The 23,649-nt window shown below is 38.6% G+C and overlaps 1 protein-coding gene across 4 annotated transcripts in view; it reads left to right on the top strand.

Moving 5' to 3' along the window:
- The window catches only part of BRWD3 (bromodomain and WD repeat domain containing 3), a 55,531-nt gene that overhangs the window by 10,029 nt on the left and 21,853 nt on the right, over positions 1-23,649 (top strand). For 3 of the 4 annotated variants that reach the window (XM_052673418.1, XM_052673419.1, XM_052673420.1), the window contains 13 exons: positions 1,417-1,515; positions 8,046-8,206; positions 10,087-10,308; positions 11,069-11,169; positions 11,845-11,915; positions 13,307-13,407; positions 15,188-15,228; positions 18,364-18,468; positions 19,898-20,051; positions 20,555-20,689; positions 21,470-21,598; positions 21,997-22,222; positions 22,836-23,006. In XM_052673418.1, the coding sequence (XP_052529378.1) occupies positions 1,417-1,515; positions 8,046-8,206; positions 10,087-10,308; positions 11,069-11,169; positions 11,845-11,915; positions 13,307-13,407; positions 15,188-15,228; positions 18,364-18,468; positions 19,898-20,051; positions 20,555-20,689; positions 21,470-21,598; positions 21,997-22,222; positions 22,836-23,006 (1,716 nt within the window). Of the gene's footprint in view, positions 1-685; positions 726-1,416; positions 1,516-8,045; positions 8,207-10,086; positions 10,309-11,068; positions 11,170-11,844; positions 11,916-13,306; positions 13,408-15,187; positions 15,229-18,363; positions 18,469-19,897; positions 20,052-20,554; positions 20,690-21,469; positions 21,599-21,996; positions 22,223-22,835; positions 23,007-23,649 lie in introns of those variants that run through there. The other variant, XM_052673421.1, reaches the window with a different exon arrangement.

Here is a 23,649-nt window from a genome sequence, read left to right as displayed (position 1 = left end):
CTTCTTGCTAATCCATTTGATGTCACCTGGTGCATGTGGTGTCTGCAATCACTTATCCAAAGTTTGGGGGTGAATCCATACTTTGTTATAACTGGAGAACTTCAGATTTGCAGGGAGGTTCGCGGAAAAACATTTCTTCATTTTGCATTGCTTTGCATCTTAGAAGAAAACATGGAAAAGAACATATCTATGCTAAGAGCTGGTCTCTGGGTTAATTAGGGAACAGAGGCTAGATGAATTGCTGACGTATAGTGCTTTTTAAGTGACATCTTTGTTGGAAAGAGAATTCTGCTGGACTTATGATGGGATTTTTTCCTTCAGGAAAAGAGCTGCTGTGACACTGCAATTCGGTGTGCACTCGCTAGCGTGGGACAGTGTACCTTTTCAAAATTGACACATATGGGTTGGTTGTTTTTACTCTTAGTTGTGCTTCAGTATGAAGCTTCATTTACCGTTAGCATTCGCAGTTATTTTGATCAATTTGGGGAAGTTTAAGCATTGCTTTTAAGGTGCAACATCAGAATGCTTTGTGGCACAGTTTGGACTGTAATAGAGGGTGCTCTCAGGTCTTCTTGAGTCATGTAACCCTGTACACAGCGTGTTCAGAGATCGAGGTGCTGATACATGGACCTACCAATCTGTGGCACTGTCCTTCTCTTTCAGTTCTTATTCACTGTGGCAGCTCGTTTCTCCCCTCCAGATGGCCAGAAATGGAAGAAGTCCAGGTCTAATTTCTGAGGCTCTCTGAACAGTCTCAGAAAAATTGCTATTGTTCTGGAGAGAAGGCTCTCTGAGGCCAGTTGGCAGCGTGTAGCTGGAGTGCCTTTAAAGAAAACAGTCTTCATTTTAATAGCTCCTTTTGGGGGGGAGGGGCACAGGGGTGCAGAGGAGTATCTGAAGATAGGGCATATTGCCACCAATTGCAAGAAAACAGATTTATTGAAAAAGGTTTCCCTTCTCCTCTTTTCGGGAAAAAATGTATGTGAGCATATTCTCAAATGTACAGTTTGTAAGGAGAGATCTTGTAGGTGTTGGGATTCCAAAAAGACTGAAATCACACCAGAATTCAGTGTTGCTTCAATACAATGTGCACCTACTTTTTTTGTTCTCTTTTTCTTACCAGCAGATTAGAAACTATTCACCAAAATGAAGCAAAAACAAGCTAAAAACATTTATGGTCATATTGCTTAGGAATGAGAAATCAGCTTAACAGCCTCCCCCAATTACATTTCTGACAAACTACTCAAAAAGATGAGTTTTACTTTTCCATGAGAACAGTTGAGCCTGGAGGCTGAGAAATGACAGACAAGGGTGCTGGGAGTGCTGCTTGATGCTGTTGTTTCTGGGAAGAATAGGTCAGTTAGGCCTGGCTTGGCTGATCATTTCTTTAACCTGCTGTTAATCTTTCCCATACAGATTTCAGACACACACTATGGAAGGGATCAGCATTTGCAGCTCTTCACAGAGGCCGGCCTCCCGAACTACCTGTAAATTATGGGAAACCACCAAACGTGGGTGAGTTTTGAAACATAAATGAGGTGGTTTTGCCTCCTCTGTGTTTTTATTAATATTCCATCTTAAAGTTAACTCTTTCTGGCTGAATTGCTAATTTGGGTTTTCACAGAATCACAGAATGACCAGGGTTGGAAGGGACCTCAAGGATCATGAATCTCCAACCCCCTGCCACATGCAGGGCCACCAACCTCCACATTTAATACCAGACCATGGGGCTGCCCAGGGCCCCATCCAATCTGGCCTTGAGCACCTCCAGGGATGGGGCATCCACAGCCTCTCTGGGCAGCTGTTCTAGCACCTCACCACTCTCTCCGTAAAGAATTTCCCCCTTGACATCCAACCTAAATATCCCTTCCTTCAACTTAAAACCACTTCCCCTTGTCCTGCAGTTATCAACCCTTTCAAAGAGTTGATTCCCCTCTTGTTTGTAGGCTCCCTTTAGGTACTGAAAGGCTGCAATAAGGTCACCCCACAGCCTTCTTTTCTCCAGGCTGAACAAGCCCAGCTCCCTCAGCCTGTCTTCATAGGGGAGGTGCTCCAGTCCCCTGATCATCTTCATGGCCCTCCTCTGGACCCTCTCCAACAGTACTGTGGGCTCCACACTTGGATGCAGTTTTCCAGATGGGGCCTCACAAGAGCAGAGCAGAGGGGGACAATCACCTCCCTGTCCCTGCTGCCCACCCCTCTTCTGATGGAGCCCAGGATACAATTTGCCTTCTGAGCAGCAAGGGCACACTGCTGGCTCTGTTATCATTAATGTTTTTATTAGTGGCTTTTTTAAGATGTCACCATTAATTAATCTAAAAAACAATCCTCACTGGCAATCAAATAATTGTTTTTGCACTCTTCTGGCTTCAGCCTTCTATAATATATGTACACATGTTTAGGTAGAAATAGGCTTTGATCTGTTATGATACACCCGTGTAAAAAGTGCATATGCCCATATGATTGAAAAGGCATGGTCACAGGAGCATGTAGACAATCTTCCATTCAAGATCTTTAGCTGGAATAAAGCACCTGGTTCCCAGATAACTTTTATCTCAAGAATTCATTTTAGTTCAATTATGACAGAAAGCAGACTACTTGCAGCATCCTTCTACATAAAAGGAAATAATCACCGAACCAGCACTTGTATTTGCTTTCAGTTGGATAAAGAGCTTGTATAGAACTCAGATGTATGTGTGCATTCAGCTTATTTATCATCACAGAGCTCTGTTTTGCTTAAACTGAAACCTCTTTTCCTAGTATGGTCTGAATTTTCATTAACTATTTTTGCAGCAAGGAATTTGATTCTTACAGGCATAAATATAAGTCCTGTCTGTCATGATTTCTTTTCATATTAGGGTATTTTATTTATGATTACCATGTGAATTTTTGTGAAGATATATGGACTTCCCCTGATTTGTTAGGGGATTTATTCATGTGCATTTCTCTTATCTGTTGAGTGGAAATCTCTAATGGGAAGTCTCTGTTGAACTCCATCCAACTGGCATGATTAATTTAACTTAAAAATCAGAAAACTGAGTACTAAGGATACTGTTTTTCTTTTCTTTTTTTTTTTTTTTCCTCTTTTTCCTGACCACGATCCTTGTTTAATCTCTGAAAATAATTTATTTTTTTTTAAAGGAGATTCCATTCTCCTTCCCAGCCATTTCTCCTCTAGAGATGCAGGGATCGTGGTGACAATGTTCTGCTTCTACAATGTCTGTTCCTTTGTTTATGTTTCTGCATTTTCTCACTGTCTCTCCTTACTAAAAATTAACCTTTGTCTGACGTAAAAGTGACAAAGTTGAGACTGCTTGTGGTTGAAACCAGTGGCACACTTTGCATAAGGTCTGTGGTCTTCCAGCAACAGTGACAGAAGAGTGAAGTTAATATGGATCTCCTGTATGAAAAATAAATGAATATTTGCCTAGAGCTTGTTCATAATTAACTATTACCTTAGTACTTTTCCTGCTTTTGCCAGGTGATTTGAGCTATACTGTGTCACTTAAAAAAGAAGGAACTATTTCCATATATTGGTAACGTTACTTCTGTGCATATCTCTGTATTTATTCTTTTAGACTGGTTCTGAATTTACTTTAAAATTAGCAATTAAGTTGGTGGACTGTTAATAAGGTGGATTATAGGTTGACTGCATAACCTCAATCTCTGTAGAAATTGTATTTCCATAAGGGGTTCTGGATCAATACTTCAAAAGGAGCTTTTTGGAATACTTGGTGTTACTGATGAAGCATAGTGGTGTATTGGACTTCAGCACTGTCATGCTATCATGACAAAGGTCTCTGCTACTTGCTTGGTATCTGTTTAATGACTTGGAGAACAGAATGTTTTCTTGTTTCTGATATTTTCCCACAAACTGCTATTAAGAAATACAGAAGTGTTGTGTGGAAATGAGTCTTTATAGCCAGGAGTTCCTTTTTGTAAATACCAGTTTCTAGAAGAATATGGTCTTCCTTGGAGTAGATATATAAACTACCAGTTAGAGAGAAAAGTATGGGCAAAGTTAAAAATACAGAGATGTCCTGTTCTAAAGGTGTACAGGAGACAGGAGCTTGGTTCTGGTGTTCCCAATGGCTGTACCTGAATCGAGTGTCAAAAAATTCTTCTGTGTGGATTTGTGCAAAATTAAGTGGGATTTTTGTTTTGGTGCTGCAGTGTCCATGTCTTCTTTTAAAATGCTAAACAAAGAAGTACAAGCAGGCTCTTTAATATTTCAGCATGATTGTGAATTCCTGTGCTGTGCTGACTTAACATGGGACGGCCTTGGGCAGTCAGATGGGGACAGCCTGGGGGTTTGTGGAAGTACTTGCTGAAGTGCTGGAAGTGGTTGTGCTGAAGGAATGGGTGCCCAGCATCACATGCAGTTGTGAAATTAAACTACTGTGCAATTGCCTGTGCAGATAGTTAACTCAGGTGTAGAAATAGTGGGTAGAAGAATTCTTATATCGTTTCCATTCTTGTGATAAAGATTTAAGCTTGCTGGCAGCAGGGTATCGTGGTGAACTTGGTAAGCGTGGCCTTTCAGACTTTCTTTGCTGGTTTTGTGCTAATGGTATCTTTGGGACTGAATGAAGAAGCTCCACGAAGTCAGCAGCTCTGAAAGCCAGAATGCTTTGTTTCTGTGCTTTTAGTAGGTCTGGCTGTCTTGGTGACACATTTGCTCTTTGAGAAAGTATTTGGCATGTCTGAGCCAACTGCATGTGTTTTCCAGTGTCCATGTGAAATCCAGGCTCAAGATGCCTCTCTTCTGCACGCTTTGAGAGGTGCCCAGCCTTCAGGCCTGATGTTACATTTGTCTTGTTATCTCTAGCAGTGCAGACTGCCACTTACAAATTACTGTTTTACAGTGCGCTTGAGTCCCCTGCACTCACTGCAGTGATGCCTGTACTTGCACTGGAAGTGCAGGTTTTGTTTTGGAAGTGTGTGTGTTCAAGGACCAAGGGCTATGAGAAGCAGAGAAGTGTTTTACTGCACAGCACCCCAAGCTAATGCTGTGGGTTGGTGCTTCTGTAAGCCAGGGCTTTCCCTAGCTCAAGGAGTCAGGAGTCCACATCCCCACCAGTGTGCTGCAAGAAGGATCGCATAACCTGGATTCGTTTCTGAGGTCAGCAATCTCTCCTTACCGAAGGGAGAGCGTGCCAAGTTCTGTGTGGCAGTAGGGAGTGTTTTGGAGATCAAGAAGGTTGTGAGTAAGGAATGTTTTGGCTGGTGAAAGGCTATCAGCAGCAGTGAGGTTTGTAGCATCTCTGCACATGGGTAGCAGTCATGTTAACAGCTAGAAGAGCAGAACTTCATCTGAGAAAGCAGTTCTGTTTGCAGGAGAAAATTGCTTCATTTCTTAAAAAGAAGACTGGATATGCTCACTGTTAATATCACGTAACATCAAGATAGTTTTGAAACCTTTTCTTAGGAGTAAATAGTGAGGGGAAGGAGAGCGAAGCTGGCAGCTGTTAGGCCTAGTATGGCACCAAGTGCTGCAGCGTTTTAGATGTGTTTCCCAAAGTTTTTAGGGGTGCTATTTTGCTAATTCTACCCGTGGGAATCAGGGTTTTTTTTTGATGATTTTAGACTTTGAGTATAATAACTTTATTGTAACAAAGAAGACAGATTTCCCAGGGCTCTTTATCCTGTACTTAGGTATTATTCCCATTAATCTTCTACCAAAAGATAGGAGAATTTGTGCATGGTTTGTTGTTGTTTTCTGATGTGTGTATGAGAGCTCCTTTGAAGGCAGTGAGAGTTTATGAAGTGTGGGTGGACTAAGATCTCAGTGATGGCTTTGTGTGTGAGGTAGACATTTCTGGTTTACACTTAGCTTTTTTGCAGTGAGAATCAGGTGTGTTGAAAGCTTCCTTTTTGTTCTAAGATGCACTTGTGCCTGGCTGTTATGCTTCGTGCATGGTGTGTCCTTTGTGTGAGTTACAACAATGAGCAGTGCTACATTTCCAGAAGAAAACACTGCGGTGCACAGAAGGTATTGTCATTATTGGGAATATATTGAAATACAGTCGCACCGTTTTGATTCACACTCGTGTGTGTGTGTGTGTGTGTGTGTGTGTGTGTGTGTGTGTGTGGTTATAAATGTTCAAAGCCATCTGAAATTGTTTCAAGGCATGTGAGCTGTTACTGTGTGTTTGTATGCTCTGAAAGGCAAAGCAGAATTACTGTGTTGCTCTCCGCTTTGCTCTAATAACTCTACAGCCGTGGGTGAAGGGAACTGTAATGTTTTTAAGAAGTTAGGTGTTAAGCTGGTTTGTCTGAGCAATATATAAAAATAATGCATAGGCGAAGCAAAAGGTACCATTTTACTGCATTTATCACAAAGGGAACTCTATTCCCTTCTGTAAGACGTGGGCAAATCTTCATTTCTACTTTGCTAAGGGAGGCAGTTTCTATATAATATAGCAGCTCCTATATAATATCAGGTATTGCTTGAATAGTAGTTAGATAGTAAATTAATTCGGCTTAGTGTGTTTTACTTCTTTAGCACTGCTGTGTATGTGTTTTTGCATGAAAAACAAATATTGACTGAAGATAAGGTCATGGTGGGAGTCTGATTCTTTTCAAGCACAGACTTCTTTCATGCTACTGTGCCTTTTTTCTAATATGTAGCTTTTTTTGTTGCCTTCAATTATTAAAAATAGCCCAAGTTTCAGGGCACAAAACTGAGAAACAAAATTACCTTCTGTAAACCCGGATCAATTCATTTTCTGCCCTGCTTATCTCTCTGCTGTGTTTAAATGCCTCAATCTTATAAACATACAGAAGTGTGTAACCAGTTCATAACTCTTTGGAAAGGTGCTTCTTGACTTTGTAATTTTCTAACATCTTCCATGGTCTTTTTTTTTTTTTTCCTGGTGTTTGTGTAGGCAGGTAAAAGGTATGATGATGCAATTAAGAAAATGGGTCAAGTTGTTCAGTATGCTGTTAAAATAAAGGGCTCAAAGGCACTTGAGAGCTTCCCGTGGTTCCTGGGAAGTCCTGCCTACTGCAGTGTGCAGTACACAAGATAAGGGGATCTGCAGGGAGCCTCCTATGGCAAGCAGTCTGCAACCCACCAGTACAGCTGTGTATCTTGAGTGGCGTTCAGAAAGAACTCTCAAAACTCTGAAGTCAAACGTTCAAGTGGGATGAATTAGGACAGGTGAAATTAAATGCCGAGAGTTATCTCAGATTATGCATTGGATCAAAGATTAGAATTAGTGTCTTTCTGTATTCTGCAGCCATGATGATCTGCCTGCAGTGGTGTGCCCTGGCAGTCAATTCCATGCTTAGTCTCTCATTTCCTAGTGAAAAGCTTCATAGTTACCTTCAGCAAATCTGCTAGCAGTGCTTGTCTCTACCTCATGCCTTTGTGCATTGAGGTTTCTGCCTCTTTTCGTCAGGACCCCTAGGAGTGGCAATATTGGTATCATTTGTTGTTGAGGGTTTTTTCTGTGCTTGATGCTCTTGACTGGAACTCTTTCCATCAGTGCTGCATATTTCTTGTTCTTATATCGTGCTAAAAATGAAAGGAAGTTGCTGCTACTGCCAGTAATGAGAGAGACTTTATGGAAAACATAGGAAACTTTTGATCCTGACGTATGATCCAGTGTCCTTTCCAAATAAATCTTTGTTTATCACAAATTAAAAAACAAACTAACAAAAGATATGCCATCCAAACATAAATTTGTGATGATTATTATATGGGAATTACATATTACTAATACCAAATTTTCAAAGTCCACAGAGTATCTGTGGCCTGCTCGTGATCTGAACTCTTGGATTAACTTTTAGTAATTATGAAAACACTTTATTGTGCTTTAATATTTGTTAGGAAACCAAGTGTATCGTGTGTGGTAATAGGCTTCCTTCATGGTTGTGTATTTTTTGGAAGACTGTACAGAATGTCCTGATAAGGTGGCAGGGGTTCAGATTTATAGATTATAAACGTTGTTACCAAATCTTATATTGACACAGTATTTGTTTCCTTTGAGTCCTGGACCCAAAATGCAGGTCTTAATTTTTATTATTACTTTTTCTTCCAGTAAATATTCTTTCTGCACGGCAATTAACTGGATGTGGACGTTTCAGCCACTTGTTCCCAACATCCACCTACCAACAGATGAAGATGCACAAGAGGATATTAGGGCATCTATCTTCTGTTTACTGTATAGCCTTTGATCGCAGTGGGAGAAGAATTTTTACAGTAAGTCTAATAATTTAACTTTTCTTTGAAGATTGCTTTGCTTAGTTTGGTTTTCTTCTTTTTGAGTCCCTTATCAGCCTCTTTGTTTTTGATGGAGATGTGGAAACAGCCTCCAGAAAAAGAAGAAAATATTTGATATATATGAAAATCCATCTTTTTCATTGTTAGTTTTCACTTTTTATTTGAGTTGATGTTTTAAAATTGCTTCTGGCTCTGGGAGACTGAAACAGCCATCTACTTGCCAACCCTTACAGAAGGGCTGTTCCAGTCCACATCTTATAGCTCTCACTTGAAATGTGTGCTCATTTCTATTGGTTAATCGACTTTCTTGCTAAATGGCACCTGAATTATTCTGGACTTTGTAATTATTGTGCATACTGCTTGCTGAGTTCAGTCTTAACACTTTTTTTTTTTTTTTTTTGAAACTACATTTTACCTTTGGTAACCTTGGAAATTCTGGCATTACATTTCAGTAAAAACTTGGTGACAAATAAAGAGCCTCGTTAGTTCATCTGCAATTTACGCCTCTGCTAAATGTACTTTCTAGACTTCATAGTATGTCAGTATATATTCACATGGATATGTGAATACCATTTTCAGTTTTTCATGATAATATATAACATACATTTCTATGATACTGCACTTGGTTTTTGTTGTGTTTAAAAACCAACAGATTTTTTAAATTAATAACTAGTAATGCATTTTTAAAGAGTGAATGCTAATCTTGTCTTGGCTTTTCTTTGCCCTTGCCTCTTATTGATAGCTATTTAGTACAGTTTACCTGGAAGGCTAATTGTTACCTCTGTTTTTCTTTGCTAGCTTTCCCACTAATTATGAATTGGTCAAACAGAAATATTATTATTGTTATTACTCTGGATCACAGTGAGGGCCTTTCCATTTTTATCTATATCATAGAAAAAAAAAAAAAAAAAATAAGATCTTTCTCATCTGCAGTTATATGAAGTACTGAAACTGATTTGTCTGTGAACTTAAATGCAGCTAATAAAATGTAATTTAAAGTCAAATGATGTTGACATTATATTTAGTGTTACTGTGTTGATGTGCCTGAGTGCTCAGTGGTAGTCCTAGGAGAGCATTGGCGAAACACAGGCTGAGACTTGAATGTAGCATTCTGCTGTTCTTTTGCCTACTTGAATTAGGGTCAAAATTAGTATTGTTTTTAATATTTGAATAGTTCAAGTAACTGTGAACTGCCTAAAAATTGTCTTTAATATTCTGAGACTTTAAGACTGAATGTGCACTTATGTAGCTGCTATTAGAGGTAGAAGAATTTTACAATAAGCTGCTGTTGGATTGTATCCTGTCCCAAACTGAATTCTCTCAGTTGTGCATGATATCCATGAGTTCTCTTTTTGTGGTCCAGCTTTCTTCCATCAACAAAAATTAAACCTCGTGGTACAGCTGACTACTGGCAGCTCTCGGGGCCTGGCAGAGGTTCTGAGGAGCCTCACATGCTCAAGTTCTCATTTTCCTTAGAGCTTCCTCCACCCTTATGGTCACCTTATATTTAGTATTGGATTCTTCCTGCTTGCACAGATGAACGTTCCTGTTAATAACACATAATTAAACATCTCATCTGAAACTTGATTACTACTGAAGGTACTGAGAGATGTTATATTTGCAGTGTATATTAGGTATATCAGTGCAAATCAAAAGAGTATCTTCTGTTTTACAAACATCTCAATTCCTGCCATCACAAAATGATTCCCAAACTCAGATGTGTTTCTATGGAATCCTGCTGAAGTTGTTCATCTCGAGGTGCTTTAGATTCTTGTTCATCCACAGCCCACGTGTGTATCATGGACACATAACATGTAGATTATTTTATAATAATCTTTGGAAATTTTTTCTGGCATTAGGGGTCAGATGATTGCTTGGTCAAAATCTGGGCTACAGATGATGGACGCCTGCTCTCAACACTGCGAGGGCACTCAGCTGAGATTTCTGACATGGCTGTTAACTATGAGAACACGCTGCTTGCAGCAGGCAGTTGTGATAAGATTGTCAGAGTGTGGTGTCTTCGAACCTGTGCCCCAGTTGCAGTCCTGCAGGGCCATTCTGCTTCCATTACTTCTATACAGGTAAGGAATAATATTTCTTCATAAGCTATTGAAATAAAATGGTACTAGCAGATGGAAATAAAATTTCTCTTTCCATTGTGTTTGGCAGTGTAGGTTTGTCCCAGCTGAGAGCATCAGATGAACTGGCAGGGTCAGGGGGAAACAGCTGGCATCCTTGAAAGCTGTGTACACAGCAACTGGGAGCCTCATGTCTCTTCCCCTTGTCTGTACTTCCACTTTTGTCTGAATTTAACTCTGTTGAAATGTGCTTATTATATTATTAAGGCAATATTTTACAACTTGATTTTGTGTTATATATAATTGTTTAAACAAAATATTATTTATGGTATAGGTATACAATGTATATATAACATTCCTCACAAGCTTTTTTTAGAAGTTCTGATAACTTAGAAAATAATCATAATTCTTTATGACTTTTTGAGGAAACAGGAAAATGTCATGCACATAGAGAATTACAGAGGTATTCTCTCATCTTGTTGCCCTGGTCAGGAGGACTAAGCTTGTTTCCTTTTGGAGTTGAATTTTCTGTGGCCAGAAGAGGCTCGCTGGTCAAAACGTGTTTGGTTTTTGTTTCTATTTTCTTGGCTTTATTTTTATGCAAGTTCATTTTCTATGTTTGTGCCTGTTCCTGCTCTCTGTAATCCTGAGGAGAAAGTTAACATGCTAATGAAAAATATTCCTGTCAATGTCCATTTACTAATTTGTAGCATGGAAGGGGGAGAATGAAATTAGCTGATTGAATTCTAAACTTTATTTTCAGTTCTCTCCAGCAAGAAAAGGCACAACACGATACCTCACTTCTACTGGTGCTGATGGAACAATCTGTTTCTGGCAGTGGCATGCAAACACCATGAAGTTTAAGTAAGCCTGTCAGATTGTTATTATTATTTTAAAAGAAAAACAAATTTATTTGGAATTTTAAAATGGAGAGGAATACTGGGGTAATTAAGGGCATGTTCCTTCTCTATGAGTAAGTACTTGGGGATGTGTTCTGCTATATACTTGCTGCTGGATGACTGTGGTGTGGCTGCCATACATAACACCAGCGTGTGGGGCAGAGAGCACTTTATCTTACATGCCTTGCAGAGTCTTGGTGTTACAATGCGGAGGGGAGGTTATTTTTTCTTTTTTATGTGCTTTGCTAGGCAGTGCTTTGGAAGAACTTTATGCTTTTGTGGTTAGGACCACATCTTTGTGTGAAATGTACAAGCAAAGATATTTCATTGCTTTTGATCAGAAGAACACGGATCTATAGATGTCACCAAAGCCACACTTAGTAGGAAATAAATCCTATTATACAAGTGGCTTGCCAAGTTCTGTTTTAAGTAGATTTAAGTTGGTTAATATAATTATAAATAAGTTAAATATTTTCAATTTAGAAAATGGTAGTTTTATTAGTAAACAAATAAAAATAAGCTCTAGCAAAATAAGGTGTGAATTACGAAACGAAAGGTTTTAGGACGAATGCGCTGACCTTGCGAGCTGCAGTGTGGGAGCAAAGGAATGAAGAGTAAAATGCTGTGATGTCACATATAGGGATCGCCCTGTGAAATTTGCGGAGAGGTCCAGGCCTGGCGTTCAGATATCTTGTTCATCTTTCAGTTCTGGTATGTATGCCATATGAGGTAGCTGGAAAGTATTTTCTGAACTGTAATTCCTCTGGTGGGTGACAGAGCTATTACTTCTTTATAAATACAAGTGGTACCAAAGCCTTTTTCAGTTAATCACAGCACTGTCAAACTGTGATTGTTTGAATCTCTTTGTGCAGTGTGTGTTTCAAGCTTTTTTTTTTTTTTTTTTTTTTTGTGCATGTGTGTGTGCTTGTTTCTTTGTTTTAAATTTGACTTAAATGTCTTTACCATCTCAGAATAAAAGTTCCAGTAAGGATTTTCAATAGAAAGTTCTTGAAATCTTCCAGACAGGTGACTTCTGTTTAGAGATGGCTCTTTTGCCAATTCCAAATTTGGCTGTATTCTAGAAAGATCAGTTTTCACTTAGAGACTTCTTTGGGCTTCAATAATTCCCAGTATTTCCTTCAGGGCATTTTTGCCCTCCCTCTTTCCCTCAGGCTGCCCAGGCTGCACGTGGTGCTGCTTGGCAGAACCATGGAGGCCAGACCAGCCCAGGAGTGCAGGAGGGAGACAGAGTTGTCTCATTAGTGAGCAGCTATTCAGTAATTTACTTAGTACTGAAGAGCAAAGTATAAAATAATCTGTTGAGTGATTTGTGACTGAGTCCTTATGTTCCATTGTATGCGTTTGAAAATATCAGCTTGAATAAGATCCTCTGTTACAGCTCTTAATCCTCAAAAATAGTGATTCTTACTAGTAAAATTGTGTAATTTCTTATTTATTTTTGTTACCTGGGTTTGAGAACTATTCTAGAGCCACACAACCCTTAATATATTCCTTTTTTAAAATCTGGGGTCCTGAAATCGCTAATACCATTTTGATGCCGTAAGCTACACACGAGCACCCATTTCTTCTCTGCAGTATTATTAACAGAACAAACAAACATTACAAGAAAATAACTTCATCGCTGACTCCCAGTTCATCAATAATTTCTCTAAACACTTCAAATAGATGTGCTTCCACATTTGGTTTGGCCAGTGAGGATATCAAATTGCTCCCCTTCTATTGTTCTGCATAGGCTGACTGAGGGCACTGTGATAATTTCTGAAGGTATGGGGGAAGGCAGTAGAATTAGTAGAATTAGTTGATGAGTGCTGCAACTTGCAATTTTTCTTCCTTTGGTCACAAAGACCTACAGCTGTAACATGTTGCAGACCTCATTGTTACATTGAAGTTGATGCAGTCTGAGAAAGTACAGGTTAAAACAAAACTAGTCAGGGTTGCCTTATTTTTTCAGGATGTGTGTTTGTATTACATTGAAATTTTCGGCTTAAAACTTCTTTAAAATTGTTTCTTTGACAATAAAGCAGTAATTGAATTCAGTTGTTCCTTGGATGACTTCTCACCAGAAACACTGTCCGTCTTAGGTGGCATGTTCATTGCAACAGGTAGTACTGACCACGTGATAAGAATATATTATTTGGGCTCAGAGTCTCCAGAGAAAATGGCAGAGTTGGAATCTCACACGGTAAGAGACAAAAGGAAAGGAAATCTTCCTTTTCCCCCTACCTTATTTCAAGAACTTAGGCTTTGTATACGCTATTAAATTTCTTTTCTGTCTTCAGAGTTTGGTTGGTTCTCAACACCGTGGTATTTTAATGCCTTGAAGTTTGTAATATACTTATTTTAAAATTCCCCTAAAGCCAGAGATGCGTGCAGAATGTTTTATGTATTTTATCCCCTTCATTCCAGGAAATGGGAGGAGGGACTGGGTTGTTTCATTTGTTCCTGAAGAGAGTCTGTGATGGGGTGGGGAATTAAAGCACTTTTCATGCAAGACATTATTATTCCTATTGAATTTGTTCTTGAATATTTAACTTGATTTGTGACAAAAATCCATGTAATAAAAAGACCTCAAAGTCATTCTAGTCTTAGAGTATGGCGTCAGACTCTAGATCATTTAGAAAGCAAGGAAAACTTAAGAGTATTCTTTCACTAGTGGTGCAGAGGGATTCTCATTAAAATTAAAAATATTCTGAATATCTGTGTAACCTTCAGCACTAGTTTCTAGGTTTCCAAGTTTTGATGGTTTCTATTAAAACTACTGAATGTCTTGATTTTAATGAAATCAGATAAAGAGCTGTTACTAAAATAGTGTCAAATCTGTCTTCATTTCTTAATTGTTACTGAGAACAGAGGATGTCAGTATTATTTATTGTGTTTGTAAACAATATAACAGAAAGACCAACTTACAGCAACACTGATAGGCTTCTGAATGATGAGGAGCTTGGAGCATTTATCTTTATACTGTAATAGCCCAGCCACCAACTTTAATAATATTTTGTGCATTAGGGCTGAGGACTAAATTGATTAATTGAACTTCAGTGGGAGTCATGAGTCCTGTGTTTACATCTCAGAGCTTCAAGTCAGTAAATCTAGCAAATGTTTTACTCACAGGCAAGATCTTGTCTTCTGTATTCAGCACGTCAGCTTGGGAATAAAGTGAAATTCCTTTGATTTTTTGAAATTTTGCTTAATAACTCAGCTTGCTGTTAGCTTGCCCCTGAAGAAGTCCTGAGCTGGACACTTGTCAGGACCTGGGAATGCTTGTGGGAGGAAAGATTAGCAAGTGCATGTAGCCAATATAAGTATTAAGCAAAATAAAATAATAATTTTTAAAAAACATCTAAAATTTAATGCTAGTTTCTCAACAATTAAGAAGTGGAAATAAAACCGAGGTTTGTTTGCTTTTTCAGTTGTTGCTGGACAAAATATTTTGAACTGCTTTAACATTCTATCTAAAAATTGCAAACCTCTTATGTATGTTGTTAAGTCATTTTTTTTACCACTGTATTGAGTGCTGTACCTACCAGACCTTGGGACTCTGGGAGTGCCTTACTGCTGTTAACAGTGCAGTGCTAAATGTGCAGGGTTCCCAGGCAGGGTTTGCCCTGTGGTGTTTGCAGGAAGACTGTGCTCAGGTAAGAGCAGAGCTGCTGCAGCTTCTTCCTCCTAAATATGCAAGTATTGAAGAGGCTGAGCTAGAAATCCTTTGCGTCTCTGAACTCCTTCTGCAAAGCTGTGGATTCGCTGCCTGTTCGAGATTTTTCTCTTTTGATGTCTAACACAAAATGCCTGCTTGGGGAAATTTTAATAGGGGATGTGACTTCTGAATTTATATGATAATGTATTACAGGAGACGCACAGGAAGGTGTAATTTGCTAAATAGCAGTTCAGCAATGAGATCTTTTTGGATGAGTGTTTCATCTTACAAAGCACTTACTACTATTTTTTCCCTCCTTGTTTAGGACAAAGTTGTCGCAGTCCAGTTCTGTAACAATGGAGACAGGTGAGTGGCTGCCCTGGGATTTTTCCATTGAAAGTATGGTATTTAAATTTCAAATAATCCAAAGTAAACTTAGTGCAACAGGAAGACTGCATGTGGGCTCTTATTAATCTTAGACAAATTATTTAAAGTGTACTAGGAGTTAAGTGTACCATATCCGCAAGGTTAATCTTGCTGTCTTCTGCTGTAACAACAAAAAACATTCTGTGACTCTGCTTTTCTTGGTGTGGTTTGTTTGTTTTTTGTTTTTTGTTTTTTTTAATTAAATTGAGTAAATAGGAAACCAAATTTTGTATCCTTTTAGTGTCTCACCTCACAGGTAGGCTTGTTAAGTACAGGAAGGGTTACTTCTGGAAAAGAGCACTGTAATAGACATAAGCTAAGCTAAAACTGTTACAGATTCGTAGATGGTCAGACAAGCAAGTGTGCTTCATGGACTGGAGTGCAATCATCTGCAAAGAGCTGTGATCTGATCTTCATTAATGGGGTTTCTGTTGCAAGGTGCTTTTATCTGAGGAAGTTGGCAGTAGCAACTGAGTGTATTCAGGTTTTCAGGTTTACGGTAGGATCTGGGATTTCATTTTCCAATTACTTTGCTTTATCATTTCAGTCCTGTTAGGGTGAGGTGAAGAGCAAGCATATGTACTTACCTGTTTATTTGTGTGGCTCATTTGGTAATGACTTCTGACCACCTATTTTTCTGGAGCACCAGGAAGCAAAGGGGTAGCATGGTGGCTGTACCACACCTGTTTGCCAAATTCAACTTGTGCTGATGGCCAGCTTAGAGCAGTGGACTAGCCACCAGTGATAGCAGCACTTCAGTTAGCTCTTGTGTTCAAAGGAGATCTCCTCCCATAATTTTGAACTGCAGAACTGTTATATGTAGGATCCTTTTTTTTTTTTTCTTTGTTTAATTGTGCACTTATCTTGTTTAAGCTGGTAGGGCTGTTGATAGATTATGTATGTGTTGGTTTTTATTTTAGTGGAGTGGGTTTTGTGTTTGTTTTGTGGGGTTTTTTGTTTTTGTTTTTTAGTTTTTAAGCCTTTCTTGCCTATGCTTTCTGCATCTTTTATATCAGCTGGGAACCAGAAAGCAGCCAATGATTTGCATAATTTGAAAACATTTTCTAAATAATATGACATTGCTGGTATTTTGCTGAGCCATGAGGTCATCCACCCTTTGCTATCTGTCTAATTTAGTTCCTTGGTGAATGGTTTCTCCTGTGAGGCCCTCTCTGGGCACATTGACCAAGCAAGTTCTCTCTCTTCTGGTGCTCAGTTCTGAAAAATCTGGGAAGTGTGCTTGTTTTAATGAATTCGCCAGTTCTTGACTTGACTTCAGTGGGAGTCTAGTGAAGAACATGATATGATGAACAGCCTCCAAAATGACAGGAGAAAATCTGATTTGTTCTTGAAGGAGAATAAGCACAGAGCAGCTCTTCAGTGGGCCTATGGGTTCTCGTAGACAAGTTTATTGGTCTGCTTTATTATTTATAGAAATTTGCTTCTGTCTGACAACATTTCTGCAAAAATGTGAATTTTTAGGCAAATCCTGAATTTCCAGCTAATTAGTTTAGATGACTACTTTTGCTTTTTAAACCTGCATTAAGTCGGGGTGCTGTTGCTTCTGTGGGAATTGCAATCAGGATGCCCATGGTGAGAGGTTCCTATAGGCATATCAGTGTGACAAGCTTTTGCAGCATAGCTGTGTTAGAGTGCAGTATGACAAGCTATGATTAGTGACCAATATCCTAATGTAAATGCATTTATGCCAGCTTTTGCTCATTTTCCTTATTTTGCTAGGCAGAAGGTTTAAGGGATTTTGCGTGCAGGAGTCATCCAAGCAAAGCAGTGCCTTTGCCAGAGCAACTGCACCTGTACTCAGAAATCTTTGTCGTGGAAAATTATGTGGGAGTGTACTGATACAATGGTACAAACAGTTCCTTACTTCCAAGGAATGTGAGAGCACAAGTCCCTCTGAGGGTATTAAGTCAGGTAGTCACAGAAAATTATACTCATATGCTAAATGGAAAAGTTACGACCATGTTTTTATTTTATATTAAAAAAATAATAAATAAAGCAGGAAAGCTTGTCATGCATATATTTAAACACTTTTTCATCATCATGAAAAATTTCAGGCCAAGAAATGTGAAAAGGTGAACCAATCATTGTTTCTGTATGTAAATGTAGTACATTTTTAAAGGCTTTTGCTTTCCTGGGAAAGAATGTTATTTGAGGAGCTTTTTTCAAAATTCCCAACAAAAATGACTTCTTAATATTGATGGTCAAAGCTTTATGATATGGTTTTGTATTCAGCTTCACAGGCAGGGCTACTACTTTTATTCAGCGTGGGTATTTCCTTTCTGTCTTCACCTTTTCCCTAAGTTAATGCATTATAATTTATGCTAGACTCTTGGCATGTAATTTCTTTCTCTTTGCTTCCACTATGAACTGCTCAAGGGATTTGCTGATGTCATTTAAAAGGGAATGTGCAGCTTGTATGAATTACGACATTGAAGTCATTCCAAGGCCATCTGCTAGCTATAACCAAATGTAATTAATGTTGTGAGATATAAACTGTTTTCTGCTGTACAAAATCTGATATGAAAATTGTAACCTCACTGTCTTTTAATTATATTCTCTAGATCAGAGATGCACAAACAATATAAAGAATAAGTGTTGAAAAAGTATTAAATACATTCTAGCTTCTGTACTGACTTGAACACGTGTGCTCTTGGCTTGCCAAATTTTGTGGCTTCTTTTTATTCTGTGGTATCAGTTCATGGGGATTTTATGACAGATTAAACATGCCTGTTTGTAGGCATATAGAGAATAAGGCAAGAGTATACACACAAGTATGCATCTCCAAGTGTTTTACCTGTACACATGTATGTGTGTGCATATTTGGTGCAGAGGGAAACACAGTCCTCTGCCAAACTCCTAAACATTCTTGCCACAGCATTTAGTATGCTCTGAGCATGTTGCTGCTGAGGATAGAAAGCTCCATAATGAAGATACAGAACAGTGAGCATGTAAGAAGGGCATTTGGGTGTTAGACAGAAGCAGCAGTGACTTAATGCTTATTCAGAATTTCGTGATTCATTTTTTTGTTTTTGTTTTTCCACCTCCACCCCGTAGTTTAAGATTTGTCAGCGGAAGCAGAGATGGAACGGCAAGAGTATGGCAATATCATCAGCAAGAATGGAAGAGTGTAGTCCTGGATATGGCGACTAAAATGACAGGGTAAAGCAAACTGAACAAAGCATGCTGCTTACCACTGTGTACATAAAGACCAAAATCTGCCATGGAATTTAAAACTACTTACTTAACTTTAAGTTAACTAAAAACGCATGTTTGTGGTATATTGAAAATGCCATGGCCCTATCTGTTAATTAGCCCCCAGAAGAAAATATTAATAATTGGTAGATCCTGACTGTAGTGGTTGGGGAATACTTAGTATTTTACTGATGAGGTAAGAATGTCAAATAGAGTTCACCTCATGGAAAGAGATTTGCAGTAGAACCTCATTGATCCTATGCAGACCTGTATGTTTTTAAAATAAATGTGTGTGTGTATTGAAGACAACTCTTGTTTTCTCTCACCTGTCAAAAAAGTTCTAGTAGTTACTGCCATAGTTTCCTCAGGTCATTAGTATTCATTTTATGTCATGTATACTGTTGTATTTTTGTACTATGGGGTACAGTTTAAATTGTAATGAATTCATTGAGTTTAAAACGTTAAGAAGAGCACAATATGTAAAACAAATGTGAATCTGGACGTCTGGCAGTTTCCAGCGTTGTGCAGCCATTGTTACAAATAACAGGCAGTTTCTTCAGTTACTATTCAGATAAATGAATTTAGGCCACTGGTGCTTTTTTTACTTACTTGAGGATGAATGACAGTAGGCAGAAGGTTGATGAGAGGTTTGACACTGGTTCTTTTCCATAACAACCTTCTTTACTGTGTAAATGCGCTCCCAGGTTTCTTATTTTAATCCAAGACCTGAGTTGCTTTGCAGAATTTCTTGTAATATAGAAATGTATATCCAGAGCAATTATTAACATTGCTTTTTTCCCTAAGCCTTCAGGTAAGAGATGAGTTGTGTTCATTTTGTTCTCAGGTTCAATTAGATTTTTGAATTTTTCTGTTTGAGGTCCTTTCCAACAGACTTCTGAACTGGATGACTTCTGAAGTGGCCTTCTAGTTGAATTTGTACGATAACAAAAATCAGCGCAGGGGAAATCCGCTAGGCAGCTTTTTTTTCTGCATTCTTTGTATTTCAAATGGTTACAGTTTTAATAAGCTAGCTGCTGAAGTCTGAATCTGATTTATTTAGGAAGCTTTTGCTCACTACAGAGTTTACTTGTGTTGATGACCAATAAGAAAAAATGTCTTGTAGAAATGAAGGAAGGAGTTATGGTACGTGAAGATGGTCACTGAAGAACAGGAGGGAAACTTGTTCTTTTTAAGGCGAGATAACTGTAAATCTCAGTGGTACTGAGCATTTTCTGTGTCTGTTTTTTGCTACTGCAAACGCTCCCCTTCCTTCTTCTTCGTTAGCCAGTAGTGATGGCCACTGTGCTCTCCCTAACTTCAAATTGAGTTAGTGCTGTTAAATGTTTCTGTGTGCAGTGACTGATTTATTTCTTTTTTAAATTATGAATTTTCTTAGAAACAATGTAGCATCTGGAGAGGACAAGGTGACTAAACTGAAGGTTACAATGGTGGCTTGGGACAGATATGATGCAACTGTCATCACTGCAGTCAACAATTTCCTTCTCAAAGTGTGGAACTCATCCACAGGGCAGCTTCTTCATAGCTTATCTGTGAGTAAAGTTTGAGTGAATAATCCCTATTTGTTATAAGTGAACTCTAAAAGTGATTTGAGGCTGAGCTGCAACCTCATGCCTCCTGTTAAGCAATGTTTTATCCTGAAATATGCCAGCTGTCTTGTGCTTTTTGGGAGGATGTGTATCATGAGGAAAGGAGCTGATGATCAGAGTGCTGCTAGACCGTGCTGATTGTTGGCTGACAAGGGAGCCTATTTGGAGGTCACAGCTTTTGGCCTGACTAAAGGACTGCAGCTGTCCTCAAAACTGATTTCTGCTTCCTCTCCCCTCTCCTCCTTTTGTGCTGAGCTACAGTCTGAAGCAGAAAGTATGATAATACCAAACCTTTGACAAATGTCAGCTAAGTATAGATGCAATTCTAGTTTAAGATCTAGTAAACTGAGCTGTTTTATATAACCTCACACTAAATACTGGTGTATTCAGAGATATTATGTGGAAAAACATGACTTTTTTTTTTTTTTACCCTGCTTTTGCTATAGGGTCATGATGATGAAGTTTTTGTTCTGGAGGCCCATCCATTTGACCAAAGGATTGTACTTTCCGCGGGTCACGATGGAAATATTTTCATTTGGGATATAGACAAAGGAACAAAAATTCGTAATTACTTTAACATGGTAAGAATAATCAGGGAAGGAGTTTTGTTTTTTTACATTTATGTAAAACTGGTTTTGATGCAAGAGTGAATTTCATCATGTACTTGCTGTGAACAACATTATAACAAGATTAGTGGAAAGTTCCTGCATATTTAGCAGAAAACACTATACTCCTCAGAAGGCAACACCCAGATGTGTTTATTGTGTTTTTAAGTGTAGCAGCAAGTCTTTCATGGGATCTGTTAGGTCAGAATATTACTCATTTATATAGCTATACTATGCAAAAGATAGTAGTCATTTCCAAGGCAGAGCAATGAAAGCCAGTAAATTTCTGTGTTGTAACACAATGCTGTGGTCTGGAAAACAGTGTGGTTGTCTTGTGTGGCATCTGTCTGAATCCATGCAGTGTCAGGTTTGTTGGTCTGATTCCTCTGCTGAGTAAATGCAGCTGTGCTGTTTCAGGACCTGAGCTAGCTTCCTGGCACCTGAGGCTGTGAAATCTGCTGGTATGGAGCTACTGTGTGTATGAATTCTTTACTTGCTCTGTATCTTCCACTAAATAAAATTTAGACTTCTTGTTTCAGAACATAAATTAAAAGTTGCATTGAAATTTCAGGGCAAAGGAGTAATTTGACTTTATTGATCAGTGATACTTTAATAGTTGAGTAGAAAAGTAAAAGCAAGCACTGAGTGAGTTGGGAGTGTTCACAGAATTAGAATTTAGTACTTGAAGGAGACAAGTGAAATTTTCTTTTCATAGAGAATACATGATTTTGAAAGGGATGCTCTGTTTGTATACAGATTGAGGGCCAAGGCCATGGAGCTGTTTTTGATTGCAAGTTCTCACCAGATGGACAGCATTTTGCCTGCACAGACTCTCATGGACACCTGCTGCTATTTGGTTTTGGATGCAGTAAATATTATGAAAAGGTGAGTTGAGTGAATCTTAAACTCATCTCTCTTGGCCTCATTTTGTCTTAGGAGTAGTTGTGTTAGTTTGTTGTCTCCCCCATGCCCTGGACTAAAACTAATTAAATGAGGGAGCAGTTAATGTTCATCTAAATCAGAAAGATGTAGACAAGAATTACCAGATAAGGGAGCAAGACGTTATCTTCTTTCAATTCACCTTGGCATAATTTACTGTTGAATATTTGCATCAAGTCTTGATAATAAAACACACTTGTGGTAGGTGTCTGTTCTCTGTCATAACATTTCTTCTGCTGATTCTAAGTGTAGGAGTTGTGGTATGTGGGTATGGGAGCCATTCCAAAGCTTCATGACAGCTGCAAATGGCCATTTATTTATTTTCTAAATTGCTTTTCTTGCAGATTCCAGATCAGATGTTCTTCCATACAGATTACCGACCACTGATCCGTGATGCAAATAACTATGTTTTGGACGAACAGACTCAGCAGGCTCCACATCTTATGCCTCCTCCATTTCTGGTGGATGTTGATGGAAATCCTCATCCCACGAGATTCCAGCGGCTGGTACCAGGGAGAGAAAATTGCAAGGATGAACAACTTATTCCTCAGCTGGGTTATGTAGCTAATGGTATGCTGTCTAAGTCTCATGCATAATGCATGTATTGCACAGTATTGAGCACCAGTTCAGCAGGATGGTACTATAAAGATTAATTCTGTTTCTTCTGAAACAAGTGGTTTAAAATCAGTGTAGGGTAGAATAACAAACGGGGTACCATCATGGCATAAAGGAAGTGTATGGGATTAACTGGATTGGAGATAAGACAAGGACTTCAGTATTCCAACATCTGTGGACCTCTATATACATTGATGGCAGCATGCTTCAACTATTGTCCTTGTTGTTCTTGATGTGACTATGTATGTGAGTAAGGAAGCAAGGAAAGTAAGACAGGCTTTGAAAAATGCTGATCTCTGATAGAGGTCTTCCACTGTCACCTACTGAAGTATAATTTCTTTCTGTTGTTACCAAGTTCTTATTTTTATTTTCTGTGCAAGTCTGTAAGTATAGGTTTTTCTTGCAGATAATCTTTTAAACTTTGCTTCCATTCTGAGAGCAGAAAGACGGCCTGTAATCAGATGTTTTGCAGGGCAGACAGCACAACTTAAAATTTGATTGTTTCTATAGTGTTTATAAATCAGAAATTAAACATTTTGTAAGCAGTCATGACCCTGTTCTTGTTAAGGTGATGGTGAAGTAGTTGAACAAGTCATTGGACAGCAAACTAATGACCAAGATGAAAGTATCCTTGATGGGATGATCAGAGAGCTACAAAGGGAGCAGGATCTGAGACTAATCAATGAAGGAGAAACTCTTCCAAACCCTCCACTCAATAGATCTCACTCTGTTAATGGAGGTAGGCGTCCCCTCTTTTCCTCTGTCATTTCTTTAAGCAAAGAACAGTAAGGTACTAATCAAAATGTGTTCAAGTTTTTGTGTTTTAGGGCAATGTCTTTCACAACATTTTCTCCTGTTCTTGCACATTTTATTAACCTGTCTGGGGCACCTGCTAATACTGTCAAAGAAATTAAATGTTGAAGGTGCAGTCGATCACTTACTAACTGGACATTATCTGATTACTTAGAACTGTTAATATGCTAATTCTAGTATAAATTGTTTCTAAAAATAAAGTTCCCTATATTGTCTCGATGTCAATCACTATGGAGATGATACTTTCTAACTGAATAATGTCAAGTTAACAGCATGTAATTAGAGAATGCCAATAGAATACAACGTTGTGACAGGCTAATGGCTTCCTTGTGCAGAATAAATGCTAAAGCTGAGCATCAGTGTTTATAAAACAAACATGTCTGCTCTGTCTTAATGTTTCCTGAGAAAGCTTGAGATTGTTCTCCTAGTGAGTGTTCTGCTATTGTGACTGTAGTTTTAATATGCAAAGTGATTAAAAATTTTAAACAAACTCAGTCAGATATGAACAGCTGACTGTGAAGCAGCTGACTGAGTGCAGTTGTCATAACAGAACAGATGCTGTGGACTTC

This window comes from Tympanuchus pallidicinctus, unplaced genomic scaffold, assembly GCF_026119805.1.
Source record: "Tympanuchus pallidicinctus isolate F22 unplaced genomic scaffold, pur_lepc_1.0 scaffold13, whole genome shotgun sequence".
NCBI lineage: Eukaryota > Metazoa > Chordata > Aves > Galliformes > Phasianidae > Tympanuchus > Tympanuchus pallidicinctus.
This window is presented reverse-complemented; position numbering and strand designations above follow the sequence as displayed.